General features: G+C 37.0%; 1 protein-coding gene across 6 annotated transcripts in view; it reads right to left on the reverse strand.

The window, feature by feature from the left end:
* The window catches only part of PARD3B (par-3 family cell polarity regulator beta), a 440,643-nt gene that overhangs the window by 183,802 nt on the left and 232,968 nt on the right, over window positions 1–23,873 (reverse strand). For 3 of the 6 annotated variants that reach the window (XM_086615494.1, XM_086615495.1, XM_086615489.1), the window contains exons 11-15: window positions 23,183–23,368; window positions 16,829–16,999; window positions 13,332–13,464; window positions 7,931–8,030; window positions 5,643–5,758 (exon numbers count right to left, since the gene is read on the reverse strand). In XM_086615494.1, coding sequence (XP_086471620.1) covers window positions 5,643–5,758; window positions 7,931–8,030; window positions 13,332–13,464; window positions 16,829–16,999; window positions 23,183–23,368 — 706 coding nt within the window. The remainder of the gene's footprint in view (window positions 1–5,642; window positions 5,759–7,930; window positions 8,031–13,331; window positions 13,465–16,828; window positions 17,000–23,182; window positions 23,369–23,873) is intronic. The other 3 variants (XM_086615492.1, XM_086615490.1, XM_086615493.1) reach the window with 2 other exon arrangements.

Raw genomic sequence — 23,873 nt, forward strand, 5'->3', positions numbered from 1 at the left:
CCAAAATTACTCTCAGAATAAGACTAATCTGGTTCAGAGCAAACCACAGAATAGCTAACAGCTAGCAGCATCTTGATTGCATTTTCCACATCCTTCTGAATGTGAAACACTGTCTTCTCTTTGTTTTGAGGTGTTTTAAAAAGTATAAACTGTAATCGAATGCATCCCTTTCACTAACAAAGAAATTAGCATTTAGTTAAATATCGGCTTCCTTGTGAAATACTCCATACCTTACATATTGCATATTCACTCGCTAATTATTCTTAAATACATAACTAAGTTTGCCGATACCTTTAATAAATATGCCCCGAGGTTAAGGGACTCTGCCTAATGATGTTTTAGCAAATAATATTTCACTCACATTTAAAATCAAGGACATTTCCATTTCTTCAGGCTGTAGAGCTTAATCAGTCAAGATCTATGGGGTTTTGCTTTTTATGGGGAAAGGAAGGAGGAGCTGAGCAGTACCTTGGGATAGCGGTCATGGGTGGTTATACCAACATCCTCAAACCGAAATCTGCATAGTACTTTGCCTGAATTGATACACAACAAAATTGCTATATACTCATACGATTCAATTTCATGTTGCTTCAGGTTAGAACAAGCCACACTTTCATGTGTTTGAATACAATTCCCACAGCTGTAGTTTTCACAGTACATTTATGCATAGCCAAAATCACTCCTGTGCATAAAGATTTATGGAAAATAAGGGTGTTGGAGATAAATAATAAAACACCTTCTTTCCTTTCTTTTCCTTAGAGCGCACAGATTTTCACCTCCCAATATAACATTAAAAAAATTTCATATTGCCATTCCTCCTCCGCAAAAATTACCTTTTTAATACAGTTAAAGGAAAGAAAAAACACTACTGGAAATGGATTCTAATGAATTATTACATAGAAATTCTTCTCTAGACAACTGTGATAATGTATGGAAAACTGTGTGCGTATAGAAGGTTGTTAAAGGAAAGGGAAAATCATCCTTCCAATGACTTGCATTGAAGCCATTGATTTCTTCTTCACTTTCAATCTGCTGTTAAGTTTCAAAAAAGTGTACCACTTAAGTGAGAAGAGACAACATGACATTTATTTCTACCATTTTGGAATTTGTTTTGCTTATTTTTAACACTATGCTATAAGCACAAGACCAAACTTGGCATGCAGTCTAAATTCAGCCAGTACAGGCATGCACTCTAAGTCAGACTTTGGTTGGCCCTGCACAAATTCTCAAAATCACAGTATAACAAGAATCTTTTCTTTGCTAACACATTCAAACACCATCATCCATAACAAAAAAAATTATGCAACTGAGCGGATGTGTCAGGTGCCAGGATTAGTAGAAGGAAAAGGGTGGCTGTGCTCTTTTGGGACCACCAGTTCAAAATAAAAGCAGACGAGGCAAAGAAGAGACATACCATAAGACACAGGACATGAACTCTACCAGTGATCCAGAAAGCACTGTCATTATCTCAGCACAGCAGCAGGGAAGAACATTAGGACTTACAGGTGATATGGAACTAATCTGTACCCTATTGCTCTGAATGAAGCAGTAAATTTCGAGAAGCATTTGACCACTGTGTAAATGACGGGTGCTGAAGCAGGGAACCAGTCACCCTGCCTCCACACACTTTACACAAGGACATCTGTACATATGAGGCAAGGTTGTGCTCATGCCTGCAAAACCAAATACGTTATCACAGTACCACTATACTGTCCCTTTTGTCTATTTTTAAAAACTTTTACAACAGTAACTCAGTAACTGACACATGCCACTGATTTTTATTATATATTTTTTTAAAGTAGATCCAAGCAAAAACTAATCTGAAAACTTGAATTCTTTAAATACAGCAACTCCAGAAAACACTATTTTTGGATTCATACTATTCATGAACTTAGCAGTTAAGATTTGTGTCAGTTCATACGACTCATGGCACGCGCACGACAGCATAGAGCCCTGCCTAAACAACCAGGTGGCAGTGCTTCATGTCCTCTGCTCCTGTCCAGCTGTCCAGTCAACAATACAGAAATGCACCAAGAATCAGTAAACTAAATGACATCTGCCCTACTGGCAAGTTACCTACAGCTTTTGCTGCATGCACCAAGTTCCTTCCACAGCAAGATTTGCTCTGGAGAGTGACAATGACAAATTGATGCAACATGTTAGCAGTACTGAACACTTTTTGATCACTCATCCTTATTTCCTGATATTACTCACTGAGGATATTAATTTATAATTACAATAATTACTATTTTGCAAATAGAGATCACTGGAAAACAGATTAAGCACTCAAAGGTTTCTTGGCCTAAAATATATAAAATTGAAAAGATAAACATCAATGTTAAAGGGGTTTCCATTGTGAGTCTATGTAATTATAGGCTAGTCTTTACTTAACAGATTTGCTTCTTGTGTATACATCAACCCTCATCAAAGCCAGAAAGGCCCTCACTATACAATTTCACTAGCTCCCTAATTTAATGAATTTACTATTTTCTCATAAGGTCCACAATCCATAGCAATATCTGGATTTGGGTTTCCTGTGTTTAAACTTTTCTGTTATCTGCCTTTGATGATCCTTCTGATGGCAATGCCATCCATGCCTTTGTAATCCTGTAATTAGGCAATGGACACATTATACATGTTTCAAGGTAAAGTAGAATGTTTCAGAAGTGAATAGCAGTACAGATTTCACATTTATGCCCTGTTATTACACCAATTCTGCTGTCCAAGTTCATGACCTTACTCTGGTCTACAGCCACTCAAGTCATTTCTGGACCTTGTAACCTGAAAGGCTGGTTATGTCTTCCCTGCGGAGACACCTGATTCAGAAACAATTTGGTTTAAAAGCAAAGAAACTGCATTTAAGTCACATTTCATAAGGTCTCAGAGCTCTCCTCCTGGACTCCAATTCTGTGATTTTTCTGTTCATCATGTTAGATTTATTTTGGAAGAGATTGGCAGAACTTCAAAACAAAAGAAAAGTAGTTAAGTGGCAGCATCCCATAACTACTGGAAGAGGAGGGCCTAGCAGTTGTACAAGTATTTTCAGACTGGGGACACCTCCTCTTTGTTAGCAAACCTGCTGCACAGCTCCACGGTGGTGCTGAACAAATCTTTTTCCAAGGGTACGTAGTGGCAGGACAAAGGATGATGGATTTAAACTGAAGTGTAGTGAAGCACTGGAACAGGTTACCCAGAGAAGTTGTGGATGCCCCATCCCTGGAAGTGTTCAAGGTGAGGCTGTTCTAGGGGAAGGTGTCCCTGATCATGGCAGAGGAGTTGGACCAGATGATCTTCAAGGTCCATTCCAATCCAAACCACTCTATGATTCTATGATTCTCAGAACCTCAAGTCTGGGTCTGTAACATGAAGACAGCAGTACTACTTTTTTTTTTTTTTTTCTTTTGGCAAACAATAATAAATAATAGGTACACAGCGGCATGTTGGGATGAGAAGTTACCATGGGTCACAACTGCAGTTAAGTAATTAGCAAAAATATAAAAACAAACTAGGAACTAACTTTCCTTCCCCAAAACTCCATTTTGGAGTGTGCATTACATGAATGATCTATTTGGAAGCAGGGTTCTATATACCAAATTATTGGGATTTTATTTTCACTAAAAGCATTTTATATTGCAGCTACTTCACTTAAGATTTTCATGTTTATTTTCCTTTTACCCTTCCAGTCAGAAGCTTCTGCTGAAAATTTTTCAAAAGGTGGAAAGTCGAACACAGTACTTCACTGCTTGCTAGAGAATAACTGCAAAAGGTCCTAGCTTTCATCTTCCTCAGCTTCCTTATGTGTCAAGCTACGTGGAAGCATATTAGTATTTATATAAGCATTAGTATTACATCTAATCTATTAGTATCTATTAGTATTTATATAAGACAGGATAGGTGCGGTTCTAGCACATTAGGCCTTCCATCAGGCTGATGATTCTTTCTTTTGCTTTTTACTTTCATAGCAGAAGGGCCATTTTCAACATCTATCTTCTATGAGCAACAATTTTTGAAAGGTCTTAAGACACCTTCATATCCAATTTTTATTTTATTTTTTGCACCCAATTTTATTTTAGTTTTTAACCACTATGATTTAGCAACTCATATACATTCTCGAAGCATTGTTTCTGGGTGTCAAAAGCAGATTGCTTATTTGCATCTCACAATATAAATGAACACAGGCCAGGACAAAAGGAAGTACAAGCTACCTGGTAGTTCTGAGTATGCTCTCAAGTGTGCTCCCATTGTCTAATTTTATATTGCTGCTCATGAGCATTCTTTCTAGTGACTTCTGTGGGAGCTGTAGGTAAACTTTCCTAAAAAAAGACTCAGTAAAGTTGAACATTATTTTTTCTAGCAGACAACATACAATATATGTTTTGACTCAAGTCTGTAAACTCATTCCTCTCTTGAGGAGCATTTCCATTCTTAAAAAAAAAAAAGAAAGAAATCTAACACATTACTCTCTGTTAAAATGGTGGAACAGAACTGCAAAAGGATGAATTTCTGCTCTGGTCACGCAATAGCTTTAAAATTCTGCCTTAAGAACTCCCTAAATGGATTCTTATCATGTATTAATAGCTGTTTGACTTTCTTTACACTCCATTAGAGGAGTCCACACATTTTATATTACATTAAAATAATTGCATTAAGACAACAATAAAAATCAACAATACAAAACCTAAGACCAATCTAGAGCATTTAAATAAAAAAAAAAAACAAACAACCCAACACAAAATGTCACCACCAGAAAGCAATGCTGAAACTATATATGAAATTACTCATTTTCTATTAATGGTGTAGGAAACCTGATCCAACAAAACACACAAATCTATGATTAAAGACATCCTACTGGCAAGTCTCAAAACTACTCCATTAACACCTGAATTTGAAAAAAAACAGATAAAGAATGACTGCTACAAGGAAAAATTAAAAGGAAAAAGAAAAGCTTATTTGGTTTTCTTTGAGGCTTAAGAACATTGCGAATTTTTCCTTGAACTCTCATTAAAACAGGACTTGGTTTTCCACTGCAATAGCCCTTCAATCTTCCACCCGCAAATGCTTTCCCAGTTTTGAAAGAACCATTTACTTTCTGTTTCACCCACCCTACAAGATTTTCTGCACAGCGTTGATGGGTAGAGGACCATAACCTTACCACTCTTCAAGCATTTATAAAGATCTACAGCAACACTTTGATTGCCCGAGTTTGTCATTGTCAATGAAGAAATATACAACTTGTCTTAGGAAAGTTAGCCTTTGTCCACAGTAGTTCTGCAATCATTTATATTCTACATGAAAATGACTTTTATTATTGCTGTTTTGCTATATTTTTAGACACATAAAACTTGTACAGCAATTCTTTCTGCTCATTTTTACAAAAGCTCCCTCTTTCTCTCAGCTAAGATTTCATTACAAGGGACAGAATGGCCTTTAAGAAAAAAAAAATAAACCTTTCTTCAGCTTCAATAAAAAGGGTACTTGCAATTAGATTCTACAGGAGGCAGACCATTGTCCCCACCACTGCAGCTCCTCTGCAGAACTTACTCCCTGATGTTTGTGTTTAAGAAACAAAAGCAAGAAGCAGAGATGGTGCAGATGGGCTGAGGCTAAAAAGCTGACCTAGATGTCACCCCACCCCTTCTTACCCAGATCCATGCTTTTTGAGGCTTTCAGATTAATTGATTCAGACTGCTTGGCTGGTGTCAAAGATCTGAAGTTGATGTGCTGATCTGTTAAATACACTGCTGAATTTATGATAGGGCTGCAGGGAGGGAGGGAAAAAAAAAAGACAGACATGTAAAATATTTAGGCACCAGTTCAAAACACAAGTGAACTAATTAAAGCATGCACAATATACACACGTTTCTTCCTCCAGTTGCTTGCAGCCATGCATTTTAAAACCAGTTATTGATCCTCAACTTTCTTTTGTGAGACTTAACACCTCCAGTCACTTGTTTTTCATCACAGTTGCAAACATAAATGTAAATGCTTAGTGATAATGGCTTTTACACAGTTCATATTTTATTTAGCAGAAGAAAAGAGGAACATACTAGGACCTGTTGGTTGGGGTTCTTTTGTGTTGTGGGTTTTTTTTCCACCCATTTTGCTAGTTCTATTTAATCACCGCATTTCCAAATAAAATGCTACAGATACTGCCAACATACCTGGCTCAATTCTACTTCCTCTGCTAATGCAAAGTTATTTTACAGCATTTTGCACCACTTATGCAGAGGCTGGAGTCTGGAGGTCTCATGGAGGGTGCCATAACACTTTGAAGAATCCAAGGTATCGTGTTTTTTTTTTTTTGTTTGTTTGTGTTTTTTTTTTTTTTTTAATTATTTTACTTCAAATTAGGTAAATATCTAAACATTTCAAAATTCCACCTGAGTGGAACTCAAAGTAACTTTCACCTGTGAGGAATCAAAACACCTCACTGCAGTGCATCTAAAATCTTCCACATCTCTTTTGAATTAAAAATGCAATTTATTTTCTTTTTTAAATACTCTAAAACCAAAGAGCAGTTACAAAATTAAATACTATTATTTCCAAACTGTTTAATCCAAACATTTGGGTTTACAGTGTCAAAACACCTTCCCCCGTTTTTTTTCTGAAATGCAATTTCAGTGAAGTCAGCATGACTTGACACAGCAATTCAATTTCAACAGAACTTGAGTTCTAAATGGAAAACAGTCAGGGTGGGAGAAGGGGCCTGCAAATTCATCATCATTTTAATACATCATTATAATTTAAGAGAATGTTTTTCCTCCCAGCTTTTTTGGAAATTAGGAACAGATTCTAGCAAACAACTGCAGTTGAGAATTTAATGCAGTGTTCCATGAGTCTATGTAGACTTTTGTTTGTTTACCATGTGATACATACCTGCGTGGGAGACCAGAAATTATGACATTACTCTAGTGAAATGATTCTATGTTAGTAAAAAGAAAATAGCTGCAAGAATCTTCATTGCATGAAAAATTCAAGCTATCCATAATAAAATCTATCTATTCTTTTAATACTATGTGCAATCAGTCATTGAAAGGGTAGTTTTTAACCACAGTCATGCACACAAGGACAGAAGTATGGCTAAGCTTTTAGTTGAAATGCATACTTGCCTAATATCATTGCAATAAAATAGTTGCATTGACTATCAAAACTGAATACGTACAAAATGAGTAAACAGAGTTCAACACTGAATTTTCAGCATTAGAAGTATGATAGGTTGAAATGATGCTTTGATTTGAATCCTCTGCTACCTGATACAAAATACATGCCATTACGAACTTCGAAACGGTAATACTTTTTTCTGCATTTCCAAACTTCTGCGTTTACTGAAGAAATTAAAACTCACAGCTGCCATTAAGCACACCAGCATTTACAAAAGGTATTCTTAAAACATATGAAAAATGTACCCAACACATTTTACAACTGGTAGAGCACCCATTATTTTTTCCCTTACACATTTCAATGTTCAAACTTCCTGATGCTTCATTTTGTAACCTCAAGAATGTCTTTGGCTGCCATGCTGCATAGGAATATCCAGTTTCCTACAAACTGAATTTGCCAAGGACTTTCAAAGCTTTACGAGACTTCAGGCACCGCATCTACACATAGCACTCACTGGTATAGTTTTAAAGCAATTTTCTTTTTCTTTTTTTTAAGTGGGATTATGTTTTGGGATTCTTTTTGTTTTAGTGAACACAAGCTGGGTATCGTAATCCATATATTATGGATAGCAGGCATACTGCAGTTTATGAATAACTGAAATGCTAAAATAACATTCCCAGATTATATTAAAGGATTATTCAGGTGACTGTAAAAATGGTGGTAAAAATTTTTACAAAATAAAAAGTTATTTTAAAATCAATTAGAACTGCTATCACAACCACTCATGAGCAATTAGGGCTGTAACTATTAAGAATAGCCAAAGTCCAACCTATGATTATAATCCTCGTTCAGCAGATCCTCACTGGGATGCGGTGGGAGAGGTGGAGGGGTTTCGTTTTCACCACTGCCACGATCAGACCCTGGCAACTCTGAAATAAAATTTTAAAAGGAGGTAAATAAGCTGGAGAAAGACGCACATTACACCAGTTCACTGATCAATGACTGGACTGGAAGGCCTCAAGCAATCCTGAAGTGAGTCACAAATTATTCAAATCCCTAAACTAACTAAACAAGAATTAAAATCACACCAAGCAGAAAATATACCCCTTGAGATTTCCTGAAGAGCTGATTTTCAGATTTGCATATGCATAATTAAAGATAAATATAGGGAAACTTTGTGCTTATAGTGAAGTTGAGTGGAAGGCACAAATTGCTTTACTCCATTTGAGTGGATTTTCACTTCTACATAGCTACACCCTAACTGATTGTGGGTTCATGCTTTCATTCCCTTTGATAGGGAGCATTTACTACCTTTCATGTACAGAAGAGAACCACAGTCTCAGCAAAGAGTTCAGAAGAAGAAAAATTTCTGTTATTCCAAGGCAAGAGAAGAAAGAGGCATTTCTGAACTGCAGTCTTCACTTTCCTACCATTACAGTAATTCCTTCTTTACCTTTACAAAAGGCATTCAGTTCACACCAGAAAATTACTTTGGACCAAGAAAAACATGAACTACTCAAACCATTCAGTGGTTTGCTAAGCAACAACACTTACATATCTGCAGTATTTAATATGACTGCTGTGCCTGCTGAAGGCCAGTTCATTACCACCCTGTAAATTCACCTCTCAATCTAAAAGTCTAATCTGTTAACTCAAGAATCATGTAAAGCTCCTATGGGCTGGATAGCATCCTAAAGATCAGAAAGGTAAGAAATAGTTTCAAATCCTGTATCTCAGGAAAAGTAAGAACATCATCAGAAGAAAGTGAAGGTGAGCAGATGAGGAAAAGAGTTCTAACGAGACCTTAAAAAACATGGATTGCCAGTCTGATGCAGAAAACAGGTATGCTACCTAACATAAATGCACACCGGCTTCTTGCATTCTTTTAGGTTGCAATTTAAGGACAGGAAACAGATGAGGAGTAAATGGCAAGCTCTCACAGTAAAAAGAATTTAGAACAAAGGGAAACTCGTACTGTCAAATGTAATTAAATGATCTGAAAGATCAATCAAAATATGGAAAAATTTACTCACGTAGAAACACTCAGAACTACCAAAAATAAGCAGACTACGAAGCTCTGCAAAGAGATTACAAGGTATTAAGCAAGTAGGAAATGGAGGTGAAATTCTCTGTCAGTGACTGCAAAGTGATACACATGGGAGTAGGGGAAAACTCTCGACACGTACACAAAGGCTGTTACTCTAGTGATTACCACTCTGGAACAACACAACAGAAGTGCACTGGATCATTCTTTGAACACGTTTAGTGAAGTCAAAAGGAAATAGATATTCAGAGCCTTAAGAAAAGTTCAAACACTCCATCTAGAACTCAGAGTTAACGGTGTGCCTACTTTTTAAACAGCATCCAAGTTTCATTCTTCCTAACTGAAGGAGGATGTAATATAATTCAGAATCATACTGAAAAGCTGGCGAGGGTAGTTGGACACACATAGCAACATCCCTATAAGAAACATGAACTAGGATTCTTTGGTTTAGAATAAGAAGCAATAAAAGGGGATACAAAAAGAGTCTATGAAATTGTAAAAGCTATGCATAAGGTGAAAAACAAGTTCTCACGGACTGTCTCATGCACAGTAACTAGAAGGCACTCAGTGCAACTATCAAGTAGCACATCTACGACAAACACAAAGCAGTATTTTTTCCTGTGCAATTAAATCATGGAACTCATTGCCATGAGGTTGCTTTGGAACTCAATTAAAAAAAAAAATATTAAGAAATGGACTAAAAGTTAGAGAGGTATCAATGGCCCAATGGTCCATGCAGAACCTCTGATTTAGGAAGTCTCTAAACCACTGACTATCCAAAGTAGGAAACAGATGCCTGATGGAAGAAAAAAATTTTTTAAAATATTTTTTTAATAAAGAATAATAAAAATCACACTGGGCCCTACACTGTGCCTTAGTCTCTTTGAACAGCCTCTGATAGCCATAGCTGGAAAGACCGCGCATATCATGTAGTTTAACTTTGATTCACAGTAATTGATATGTCATTTCATAAAGGCTGTTTGGTGACTGGTTACCACTGGCATTTTTCCTGTAGTACACAAATGATACACACAGAAAAACGTCGGACTTCCCGAGCAAAGAGGAAATGATCACAAGGGACTACAGCTCCCAGCAAAATGAGAGCAGGAGCAAAAGAGTGAGAGCATTTAACCTAAGAGGCAACAACTGGCTTCATGTTCAAGACCTCAGGAAATGATCTTGACAGATCCAGAATGATCAGAGGAACAGTTAAGCCTCCAAACAAAATACATTGAAATTTCAGATATTAAACAGTTTAGGAAAATAAATAACTGAATGAGTCTGTAGGATACATGTAATGTTTACAAGCAAAATTTCAACATTAATTTAAAATTTCACTTAATATTCTATCTTGACATTATCACACATGTATGAAAATAGAGATGCTTGTACAACCACGGCAGTCCGTGGCAGTAGAGACAGTTTATGGTTATTCTACTATTTTACCAGAGAGATGACAGCATTTCCCCTATAACTGTATATAACGTAGTGTTATAAGAAATATATAAGAACCTCTAATGAAACACATTCCAGTAATCTTTCAACACCAAAAATGCAAAGCTGCTGGCAGCGAAGTATCATTTCTCAAAGAGGTTGCTCTAAAAAACACTGAATCTGTGCAACAGCTTGGCAGCAAAAGAAGTGAGGACCTGAAGGCAGCAAGTATTATTCATGCAAAAATAGAACAAACACTGGCATTTTAATATTGGATCAGTATCCCCTCCCCCCTTATTTAAATATCCACAGGCAAGACAAAATGTAATGTTTTGGCTATAACCACTTCTCCCCAGACATTAATTTTTCTTACTCATGTATAATAAAAAAGACTGTTAAAACAGACAGCAATATTAGCAGGCCAAGCTTCAGTGTATTTTTGCTGAGCTTTTATAAGAATTTTATTGGTAGGAGCAGTGAATAATACTGGAAATAACTCATTGGAAAACATTAATTGAGAAAGTGGCATTTTATTAAATGTAATGCAGCTCCTGTCATTAAATTCTTACATTAGACCCTGCATTATGTTCAAAATCTCTTCTATATTTTATTATTCTTTGTAAAAATGTACCATCCGGACTCCGACATCCAAGATAGCACACCATAAGAATGTACAAGGGACTGTTCCCACCTGTCACAAGACGCTCACCGCGTCTGTGACTCGCATCCTTAAACAGACGCACAACCTAAGGCTCCTAACTGAGTTAAAGGAGGGTTGTGCAGAGGTGTAGCATTTTGCCTTTACAAATGCCTTGAAGGACTGAGGACGAAACTTCCTAAGAAGCAACACAAAAAAAATTCTGAACCAGTGACTGGAAATAAGTGACAGGCTCCTATGGAAAGCGGAATGAGTATTAGATCAATAATAATTAACACTGTGACATCACAATTAGAGAAATATTTCTACAATGTGCAGGACTACTGTAAGCCCAAGGTGTCTTTCACCAAGAAAATTCCAGACCGAAGCCCTACTGCAGACACCCTGCTGCTGAAAGTGTCTGTGCAGTTCTCCATTAATAACGCTTAAATTTTACTCATCAGACGCCAAATCTTCAACAGAATTTGCAACACAATGATACTTTTATACTAAGTGCTACAAAAGTCTTAAGTCACCTGCTGTCCACTCTCTTCAACTCCAAACTGCTCCCACCAGGCCATGGCTGGGAAGACCCTGAATGTCAAACCCTCCCTGACAATAGCCCTCAGCAGCACTCCAGAGCATCCTTTCCACGTCCCACACACATTCTCTTCTGAGGTCATCACATTTTTTTGCTATAATGCCTATCATCATCATTCTTTAATTAAAAAGATGTCTATTGAAAACAACGCTATCAAGTGAGCAGCAAACTAGTCATCCTGATTTTTGGATCGCAGTTGAAGAATCATTATCTGGAAGTACATCTCTTCCACAAATTTTGCTTTGAACTTCAAGTGACAAGTCACCTGTTGCCATTCACCTGTATCAATGTCTCCAGAGCAGTTGCTTACATGTCTTAAAGGAAGTGTCTAAAGGTATTTGCTGCTTTCTAATCCTTTGGCAATGGCTAACTCTACAGGGCTGGCTAGCTCGAGGATGACCCTTTTCTCCTGTAACTACAGAATCAGTGTAAACTCCATACAAGAGAAATATAAGGTAGATCTAAACAAAAGGATCTGATCTTTGAATATTTACAACGTTCAAGTCTATATCTAATTCTTTGCCTGGAGTCACATTGTCAAAATATCGAAGTCAACACAAATAATTTACCCCTAAATTACATCTGAGTTTCTCTTGAGCTTTACAGATACAGGCTCTTTGGTTTTGTTTAAAAGTATCCCACACAGTCATTGTAGCAGCCTATAAAACTACTTTTTGCAGGCCACTCAGATTCCACAGTTTTCTAGGGAAGTAGGAAAAATCATGCCTAATTCAACTATGTCAAAGAAAATATTTTTTTCCTACTGGAAGGTATTTAAGTATGTGCTTGGCTTGAAGGATAAGAGCACACTTAAAAGGAGAGGGGTTGAGACCATCTCAAATACTTAAACTTTTCAAATAACTAGTATCTTGCTGAGTCAGGTGCAAATTGGACAGACAGTACAGTATGTCATCAGAAATGAAAGCCGATAGGAAAATAAGTGGTGTTAAAAGCTCTTATGCATATGCTTACATACACTTATATGTGTAGATTTTATTTGTACAATGTACACGACTACCTATTTTTTTTTCATGAGTTCATTAATATAATTCCAATTTGTAAATTAAGGGAATGTTTCTAATCTTTGAACAAATTTTTCCTTTAAGTCTAGAATAAGCAAGCGTATTTTATAAATATCATGCTTTTGTATAAATTCATTTAGCTTATAATAACCTGGGACATAATCTAAGAATTCAATGCAAAAATCCTTGTACTCATTAAAATTATATAGGAAATAAACATTTTGACAACATATATTTTGCACTCATCATTTGTTTTTTATCCAACCTTACGTGTTGGGGCAGCGAGCTAGAAACTGTTACTTAAACTGGAATTTGTGCCAGGAATCTAATTCACAACTTCTGAGTCAGCTCTCCCACTCTCGCTGGATCTTCCAGACTCAAAGTAACATAGTGTGCACTTACTCTAATTAACTGCTTTACTAGGGGCTGTGGATTTCAGAAAACAAAACCACAAAGCACTTTCTTTTAGCACAGAGAAGGATATCTAGAGACTACCTTTTGCTCTTTCCTGAGGACCGCACGTTACAAATTGCTGAAGAATAGTATCATTGCGTCGGGAAGCAGCTGTGAAGTTATGAGTCCCGTCAAAGGCTGATTTTTGAAAGACTCCCTGGTCTGAGCGTTCCTAAGGGAAAAAGAGAACCACACGTTGTAACAAAACCCCTACATGTTCAACAATGCAGAAGATCAGCCATCACTCCAGGCAGTGCACCAACACAGCGTAACGCAGTGTGTTCACTGTACATTGATTCCTTTCAAATGAGAAACCTGAAAGATATCCTCAAAATTACTATCGGTTTTTGCTGACTGTGAAATAAGACAATATCTAAGCAATAACAATCACTAAGAATGATGCACAAAAACGAAGACTTTTTTTTTTTTTTTTTTTTTATGACCCACAACTGGCTTCATTCAAATTCTCCATCTGGAAGGGCAGCTTGTGACACTGTCAACACAAGAACACGGGCAATGCCAATGGTATTTTTCTGCCAGCCAGCTGGTTCCCTTCTCTCCGAGACTGACTGCATATGTTCTGATGATCACACACTAGCGCAGTTTTGCAAGTAAAGAGTTACACCCAACTCCCAAACGCAGGTCTTCTGGCTAGCAGCTAAACAAACTCCTGTCACACCTCTAGTCAGCTTTTCTTCAGAGACATTTCCCCTCCCCCATACATGCCATATCACCTAATTTATTCTCCTGAGCAGTTGCTCAAAAGAAAAAAGGGAGAAAAAAAAAAAATCATCATCATCACAGTTTCTAAAACCGGGACAGACCCAGAAAGACATTTCTGTACCCGTTTTTCAGCGAAAACAGAAAACCCACGCAGGGGAATATTATGGCTAGTTTTCAAAATAACCTTTATAGTTTCTGTGATTTTATATCTTCCTTTTGAAGGGGCCTCCAACTGGCTTCTATTTTTAAAGTGCATGTTCATTATGCCAGCAAATGTTACACTAAATATATTATTCCTTAAATTTCATAGTCGCATCTACAGAAGAAATGTACGTATCTAACCCATGTAATTTCCTTGTAAAATGATGCAAGAGGTTTAACGCATTGGCAAGTTTTTGCCTGCAAACCAATGCATAAGAAAGGAGAGCGTATTACATCACCTTGCAATCTGCCTTTCAAGCTTAATGAAAGTAAAATAATAATAAGAATGAAGAAGAAGAAGAAGAGGGAAATGCACCTCAAAACACAAACCAATTCTGGGATGCTCCTGGTGACAATATGGCTACAAACGCAGTCTCAGCGGACTGTCAGGACATGCAACATTCTCTCTTTCTCAGGGCAGCATGAGCCATTTGAAAAGGCTATTTTGAACCTCTGTACACAAACACACGCACCACACAGCCACTGACAATTATGTTTCCTCTTGTTACTGGCAATTCTTTCGTTTACATAAGATTCCTTACGTCATGAAGCCCACGTTTACTACTTTCTCACGGATACTGCTAGCTAAATAAAGCCTTGTAACATCCAAACTACTACTTGTACCCAGTGGGACAGAGAGCCTTAAATTAACAGCACTAACAACAAATCTGCTTTTCCAGCTCTTTGATAAATGACACAATCAATATCCCAACAACTGATCAGTAACCAGCCTAATTAGAGTATTCAGCTTATAAAACATAGCTGTCATGGAAGACCTCCATTAGTGTCCTGACCAATAAAAACAATAATGCATTTCTAAACGATTCTCCTTCTACCAAGTTGAGATGCAGTACTCGGGAAGTTGTTTTGGGGAAAGGAAAGAATGGGCAATTCTGCTATGGTCTCCAGACTCAAATGGAATTACAATTGAACCTAAAGACTACCCTATAAAAAATAATTCCTGTCTAAAATGGATTTGATTCAATCAAGACCTCATTATGCATTCTTCATAGGGCATGAGTCAAGATTATTTACCTCTTTCATATATCTGGATAATATACAAAACTATACACTTAACTATGAAAACTAGCCTCATACTTTTATTAGGCCAATTTGATGTTTGATTGGAAGTTTTTTTTAAAAAAAATTTGGCTTTTGTTAAGTAAAGAAAACTTGCAGGAATGGCCTTTATTTGAAGGTGAGCTATCTTTCTTACGTTACAAGAACGCACAATAATTGTAACATATACTTTGTATTTCTTCCTTACAGCATAATGCTATGTCACACAGGAAAATAAAGGAAAAGTACGTTTTCCTCTAACACATTCCAGAATTGCTAATGAATGTTTTTCATACCAATGACATCAGTAAGGCTTTTGCAAAGTGCCCTCCCAAAGTTAGAGCATAACGTTTGGAAAGTAATACACTCCTAAATCTACTTCTCAATCAATCAATGATGGTAGCAAATCAAATAGAAAATTATCAGCAAAATATTAAGAGTTAATTATACTGAAAGATACCTGCCTTCTCTTTCCCCCTCTGACATTTTATGCAAATACACCCACAAACATGACTGTTCTTAACGTTTTAAAATGTTCCAGCAATGCTTATTAAATAAGAAGCTTGAAATCATCTCTTGGAATTCTATAAGGGGATTTATTACAACCTTTTATACCATAAGCACACTTGTATGTATTTTTATCTTAAGGTACTGTACAGATGTTGAAAAAACTATTAAAACATTTACTGAAGGGTCAAAATTAAAATTGGGGTGAGTAGTAGGGGCAGGCAGTATACATACAAACTTATTATCTATGCAAAGATGAAGAAAGAGTGTGCATACATGCATGCATGCATGCAAAAGCAGAGGCAAGAGAGATCATAAACCCAATCCTTTCAAAATAAGAGGTGATTGGTAAACATTAATTTATATGAGGTCTAGAAAGCATAACTTAAAATTTCTTTCTTCTCTTATTTTGTTACCTTACTTAAGCAAGTTTTATGTTAATCAACTCAGAAACCCATCCTGAAGAGGTGGCCTTCATCTGACTAGGGAAAGTAAAACATTAATTCCTTGAAGGCGGAAAAAGAAAAAGAAAAGAAGGGAAAAGGTGGGGGAACAGGACCAGCAGAATACACCAAAAAAACCCCACCAAAAACGTGGAGGAAATTAAAATACTAATGAAACTGAAAATGCAAGAGAGAAGTAAAATCCAAGTCAGACTAAGACATTAAGGTCCTGATCATGACAACAAATGAAATTGGATGAATTGAAATCATTTGTATCCCAGCTATTGCCTTGAGTAGGTAGTAGATAGTCAAAACTACATCAACAGAGTAATCCTAAATTAACCCTTTCTGCGATTACATTTGCTTTTGTTCTTAATACTTGTCAAACTAAAATAACAGGCAACTTTGAGTCTGGCCTCAACAGGACCAGTAAGACCAGGAGATACCAACTAGAAACACTGTGTGAATCCTGACTCTAGGAAGTCAAGAATTCATTCTACCAGGAGGAGCTCTCTCTGACCACGACTTTAGCCATCATCTCTTGTATGCAGAAACACTGAGACTGGAAATATGTTTATCTAATAAAGGCATTTACTGCTTCACCTCTATCTGCACCTCTAATCTCCGGAGAACTACCAGCTGGATCCTTCCACGAATGTTCCCCTCCATAGACATGGAGCGCCTTAGTGTTTCCATGGCCTCGTGATTTGACTTGCCCAGAAGTGACTCTCCATTTACTGCAACAAGCTGATCATTTACTCGCAAACGACCATCCTACAAGCAAAAAAACAAAACAAAACAAAATGACAAAAATATCAAGAATTATTAGGCAGAGATGCTACATAGAAAGATGTAAATGATCACACACTGCTTTCTAAAATTTAAGAAACAAGAGACTGCATAGTACTAGGTCTGTAAAAAGAAAAATCTTTATGTCTATTAACTGACCATCTTTTCCCTCCATTTACTACATTTTGGGAGGAGTTCAGAGCGCAATTACAAACACAGAAACGCATGCACATGCTGCTGGTTTATTTGCATGTATAATTTCATCTGTATCAGTTCTAAAAAGAAAACAGGAAAAGGAGATTTTGGTTAGTTAAAAGAACCCACACCATAGCTGTTAGTATCTACAGTGCAACCACAAAGGAGTATTGCGACATATTTTCCATGCATTATTATCTGCTATTAGGGTCTGGTAAGAAACAGCTTAAAAAAAAAAATTGTCTTATCATGTCACTAGAATCTGTCTTGTCACAATTACCATGCCACCATTTGGGGTGGTGTTCTCAGTTCACAATGGTCCTTAAGACTCTGGCATCCTTATATTAATTAACACCATCCGTGTATTTTAACATCCAGACCTGCTGCCCATAACAAAATCCAGGTTGATCCATATCAAGCAGCCCATGTTTTGAAAAAGGGCATTCACTTTCATTGCCAAGGTTAATTGACATTTGTGGGTGTAATAAAATCGTGGACACTGCTATTTTGTGCTTTAGGAGTCCTATTGCTGTTGTCGTTATTATCTGTGATTTATTTCTTTTCACAAAAGCATGTGCCATGGACTTTTCTCTCTTTAACAAGACAATAAGGTCTATTTAATTAAGAGACGAGAGTTTCTTCTAAAGCTTGTAAAGTTCACAATTATCAGGTTGGCATCAGACCTCAAAGAAGGAAGAGAAAGAAACTGAAGACATCCAATACAGAAGGGCAGTGAAGAAAGAATAGCAGGGAAAGAACTTGCATAGAAATAGATTGCTTGGTTAAAATGAATCTGATTCATTCACAGGCTCATTATATATTCTTCTTAAGGCACTCGTCTGAACTGTTTACATATTTCATGCATCTGAGTAATCCAAAATATATGTGTTTTTCAATCTTTATTTTTTCTATCACTGAGACGTTCAGTTAACTATTCTGCTATTGCTGCCAAGGCTAAGTCATTTGTGCTCAAGTGAGTTACAGTAGCTGTGACAAACCCAGCTTTCTTAAGCGTTATTTTTGTTAGAACTGAGTATCATCATTACCACAGCAGAGTATCAATAGCCACAGAGCTGAAGAACAGCATATACCAGAATCCAAAATAAACTGGGAGGGACAAGAAGTGGAAAGACAGAACTGGGAGATGAGTCACTCACTGAAGGAAAATGAAGAGAAATAAAACTCTTCTGAAGAGGGTACGGGAATGGAGGATAGGAAACAGCAGTGCCATTTGGAAAAGATACTGAAACCTCTCCCGCCTCGATGCTGAATATTTCATGCCAACATAAATATACACACAGCCAAAGTCAACAGGTTAACCCCACCCTTTCTCTACATACAAAATGATGCCATCACACACACTAAAGTTTAGGGAGAGAAGAGTTAACACTGTTGAACAGGGAGTTTTATTATTTGCACATGTTGCAATTCCTTTGTGTTCCATCAAAATTTCCTGAAATGAATGGAGCCATTCACAGCAACAGAAGTCTGAGGGAAAAAAAAGTTTTGTGAGTTTCTGTGAGACTTCGAAAATTTTACAGGTCCTCATGTCCTCCTCCTATGGTCCCACAGGTTCTTGGATTACTTTTATTCCTTTCTGTGGATAAACACCCATGTATAAATATCCCTTAGAGCTTCTTACTGAAGTATATACAAATACAATGTCAAATGTATCTTTCATGACTACATCTGTTGACTATGCAACTATCTTGAAAACTACATATATTTTTAAATTAATCACTGCAGCCTCAGAAAGCTCTGAATTGGCTGGATTTTTAATTTGCCTTGTAATACTTTTGTATGAGACTTTGTATTTATTTCTATTTTAATAATGTCAGTTCTTAAAGAACTTCTTTTGATGCCTCTCCCTTCTTCTCACTCTGTTACGTGCTCCACTTAAATGCAAAATTCAACTTGAATTCAACACTTTAACTATGATCGGAGATAAAAAGTGTGCGTGCTTTATAAATGCTGATCAGCTACACTTGCTAAGGCACCTGTACAGGGTAAGCTGGAAGACAGCTGAACACTGTTTTCACACATGCTCAGGTAGAAGTTATTCCACAGAAAAACCTTTGTTATTTTAAAGACTGAAAAAAACCCCAATCCCTATGTCTAAACAGTTTCCAAACACAGATTTTCACATCACTGGTGTTATGGCCTGGTTTAAAAGCTTGAACTGCAAGACAATCTGCTTGGCTCAAAACAAGGTAAATGTTATTTTAACACGTTTTTTTCTTTCATCTCTGAAAGGTAGGTTTCTTTGTGGCTTCCAAGTAGAAAAACAACATTTGGCATTTCAGCAAAAGAGTTTTCAAATGCCGTATCTGAAATTGCAATTGAGCTATTCTGATACAGGGTGAAGTTACTGTTCCCCTGCTTACTCAGAAACTGTTGGGTTTTTTTATGGAGACTCATAGCAAGGGGTTGAACCCACCACCACATGGCTACCGTATTCAGTCAGTCGCAAGACTCTCATGCTTTTTACAGCAGAGCAGGGAGAGATAATGCCATGTTCTTCATGGACTTATGTTTTTAATCAGAGCACATCTAGTTATTTCCCTTATCACATCAACGGCATTTCACTCAAAAAGAATTTCTTGATGGCATTTATTGGAATCATCCCATTTCCCCATCCACTGCACACAACTAGCAATGTTTACTGCGACAGCACTCAGAAGCCCCAAGGAGGATCAAGCTACACTGTGTTTGGTTTGAACAAATGCAGACACAGAAAAACATTCTATCATTTCTAATAATGGCTCTGCTGCATTTCAGGTGTAGCAGACAGCAAGTACCTGATCATGAGGAAGGCATCACAACTGAAAAGCCAAAATGTCTCGAGATAAACAAGGCTGAAATCCCTGAAGTTACGGGGAAAGATGATGCATTTAAACTCAGTCAAATGTTAGTTTTCTTCACATGAAAGGCTCTGTATAATTACAAATATCAATATTCTAGTAACCTCTTTATCTTAGGAATGATAAAAAATAGACACTTCAAAAATTACAAAAGGAGGTTAAGAAGGGACATAATGGTTCAATCAGCAAAACCAACTGGTTTTATTCCTGCAGGATATAGTGTTAGAATAACAACTAAGAATATTAAGGTATTTTTACTTCATTTTATTTTGTAGCAAGATCAGTAAATAGGCACCAGGTCTTACTGTAGCATGTATGATGCAAGATGCATTAATATTTTCTAAATTTTTAGCTAGGACGAAAAAAAAAATCATTAAGCATAGAATGAAAGACTCCTATTTTCCTTTTTTTACAACTCCCTTACTGTACTTTGCAATGTCACTAACACAGAGCTACATTAATGTGTTAACATTTCGAAAAACACTAAAAATTAATGGTTCAGATCACTACTGGATAACAGTAACCAACCAAAATTGTCTGCATCTCATACATACTCTTAATTCTAAAAAACACACCGGTGAAAGAAATTTAATATATCAAAATCTTTACACAGCTTTAGGACTGAGCATTTACTTCAGCAGTGAAGCAAACATGCTGAAGTTCAATGTATTACATGTCTTCTTTTGAAGACACGGGGTGACTGTATAGACAAGGGATAAAGCTCCCTCTTATATTAGCATGGTATCACAAAATCCGAACAAATTTCAAACTCTAAAGGCAGAAGTGAGAAATAGTGAGAGAATTCTCATGTCAGTGAGCATTATGATTTCCTCCTGTGATAGTTTCCCAAGAAAACTTTGTACACTGAAAAGCAAATGCACATGTCTAAATCCATAATACTCTGTTTCAGACAGTTACAATGAATAACATGAGAAAATGCTCTGGACAACTACCAGCTGGAATGAAAGGCTTTTTATTTAAAAACTCACTACAATAAGGCATTTAAAATAAGGACAATATGGACATGTTTAAATATTTATGCACAAATATATGCACACTTTTTAACTTCATATAAGAAATTTTATTAATTGTTAATACCCACTGATTATGTTTTGTTCTATATAAAGGTCATTAGACAGGAGAAAGACAGCTGTTCTCCATGCATATGCAACAGTAAACTGTGGTTCTTAAGACATTGCCAAAATAACTGCATTCTGTGAGTACTTGTATAGAACACATAGGAAGGATTCACTGCCCAGCTGTGGCTGAAGCTAGAGCCTCAGCTACTATCTCACTTGCTCTAGAGCCTACACTCAGATCTATTACTACACAGTTCCAATTTGTGAAAGGCTTATAAGAAGGAAGAATATAGAACAAGTTACAGGACCACAGGTTATCACAAGACAAAATAATCTTCCAGTTATGGTGACTAATGGTGCCAGTTGCCTGTTTACTTAGGTGTGCGCACAGTCCTGTTTTATTAGTCTGCAGACATCTCAAGCCAAAATTAACTGCTCTGGAGAGAGTAACTGAGAGTGGTAAACATACAGAGCTAGCAAGGGTTGTCTTATGTGTCTATGACGTGACAAGTCAGGTAACCACCCTGCTAACGCTGCTGCAATAGGGCTCCACAAGCTTTGTGATTCAAAACAATGGAGTTTTTTCATGGCAATACACACTGTCACTGCCACTGGTGTGGACAATTACTCAGAGAACACAGAGCAGGGAAAGCAAGGAAGGCGGCCTCATTTTCACAGTAAAATGAGTCGCACTCTCTAGCAGACATGCACATAAATTGAGTTTATCCAGTTCTAATTTGGCCAATCGTGCCTTAACTCATTTCTGATATACACCAAGTACATGAGCTTGCTCAACTGTCATTTAGCCCTGAGTTAACCACAGACTGTGCTGAACTGCATGTACCAGGCTCAGTTATACTTGAGAAGATCCAAGCTTTGAAATAACTGTGGGACTAGGATAGGTAAATAATAGAAGCAGGGAAGTATTAGACATTCATATCAGAGCTAAATCCTTGATTATTGCTATTTACCAGCTGCTGTAAATAGATAATCATGAAAGTTTTAAGGCTGTGAATTGTCTTACTCAGCAGGCTGATATCAGTAGAGGAATTTACATACACTGAATTAAAAGGTATTTTTACAGAAAAGAGAACCATGAGGAATTGCTGAGATAACACAAGAGAAAAAAATTACATTATGGATCCACAACAGTTAAACATACTAGCACTGAAAGATTAAGACTTTCGTTTCTAATTTCAAGGAAGTTACCTTTTTCTGATTTTATTTGGAAAAAACCTGCAGTCAACAGATTTCCTAAAGATTAGGAAATAATTCAAATAAACTTTTTAATCATAAAAACGTACAACAGTCATCGTATAGTCCTTAGAGGGAGCAGAACAATTCATAATACTATCATTTACCAATCATATATTACCAGTTCAATCTACCTCAGGAACAACTGATAACTTCTGCACAACTGATGCCAGGCTCAGCCAAATCACATTTTTACTACAATGCTAAAAAAATATTTTGAATAAAAAAAAGAAAGAACAGGATGAGCTAGCTTTTTATTTACAGCATAAATTAAACACATAATCCTTAACTTCACAGAATTGCCTATTTCTAATTTTTAGGAAGAAGTTTGTCTTTTGCTTGTTTTTTTATGGGTCTGCCTGTATCACTTTGGGAGGACCAAAAGCAGTGCAGATAAGACAATAAACGTAGACATTTAACTTCTCTGTTACTGAGTCTAGCAGCATGCAAACGTTCCCATGCACTTCTGTGGACTGTGGGCAAGCTGGGAGGCAGCCTCCCCTTGTACCCACACACTCTTAGCCTTCTCCCACTTCCCCATTTCCTGCAGCATCCCAATGGCCCCCAAGGTTTCCACCAATTCACTTTCTTTGTGGCAAATGCTACATTACACGACACCAGCATCTTGGGACAAAACATCAGCAGATTTGCAGTTCGACTAAAGTAATGAGTGACAAAAAAGTATTAGTTCCTAGAACATTTATCAAGTGAGATTCAGTACTCAACACGGAAATGCCAGAATTCTAATGCAGTCATTGTCACATGTATTTCTTCCATACCTTAAAAGCAGCACCTCCGTGAATAACAGATTTGATGAAAATCCCAAGATCAGCTCCAGTCTCCCGAGATTTATTGCCTTTTAAGCTCACACCAAGTCCAGCAGAGCCAGAATCATTCAGAGGAATCTCAAAGGTCAGCTGCTCCGTGGTTTCTGGAGAAAGAACACTGCAGTTTGGCTCACCCTTCTGTTGGGGAAAACAAGGATGAAAATATGGGTGAAAAGGGCGCAGAGACAATGCATAAACTAGTCGCACCCATAGGCTCATATGGCAAGAAAGAGTCATCTTTTCCAGAAAGCAGCTTGAAGAAGCAGCCTTATAACCAACAATGCATTTAGCTGACATTTTGTCACCTGATATGGCTTCAAATATTATTCCTAATGATACCTAGGAATATGCCTAAATAGAAGGTAAAGTATCTTAGTTCCACATGATATAAAACTGATGTTGCAGCAGAATATAAAAAGACATTTATTTAAAACACAGCTGCATTAAAAACGTAAGCCATAAAACTCTCAACATCTTTACATGCAGCTCACAAACTGTAATGATAGTTGTACTGTTAAATCCCATTCCCCTCTGAAAATTGAGTTTCATCCTTAAAAAATTATCCTCCCCTTAAACCTGTCTACAGAGAGAAGATGGTGTAACAAATGCAAGGGTGAGAATTGAAAACGCAGTAACTTATTCC

The sequence above is a fragment of the Tauraco erythrolophus genome, chromosome 8, assembly GCF_009769465.1.
Source record: "Tauraco erythrolophus isolate bTauEry1 chromosome 8, bTauEry1.pri, whole genome shotgun sequence".
Lineage (NCBI taxonomy): Eukaryota > Metazoa > Chordata > Aves > Musophagiformes > Musophagidae > Tauraco > Tauraco erythrolophus.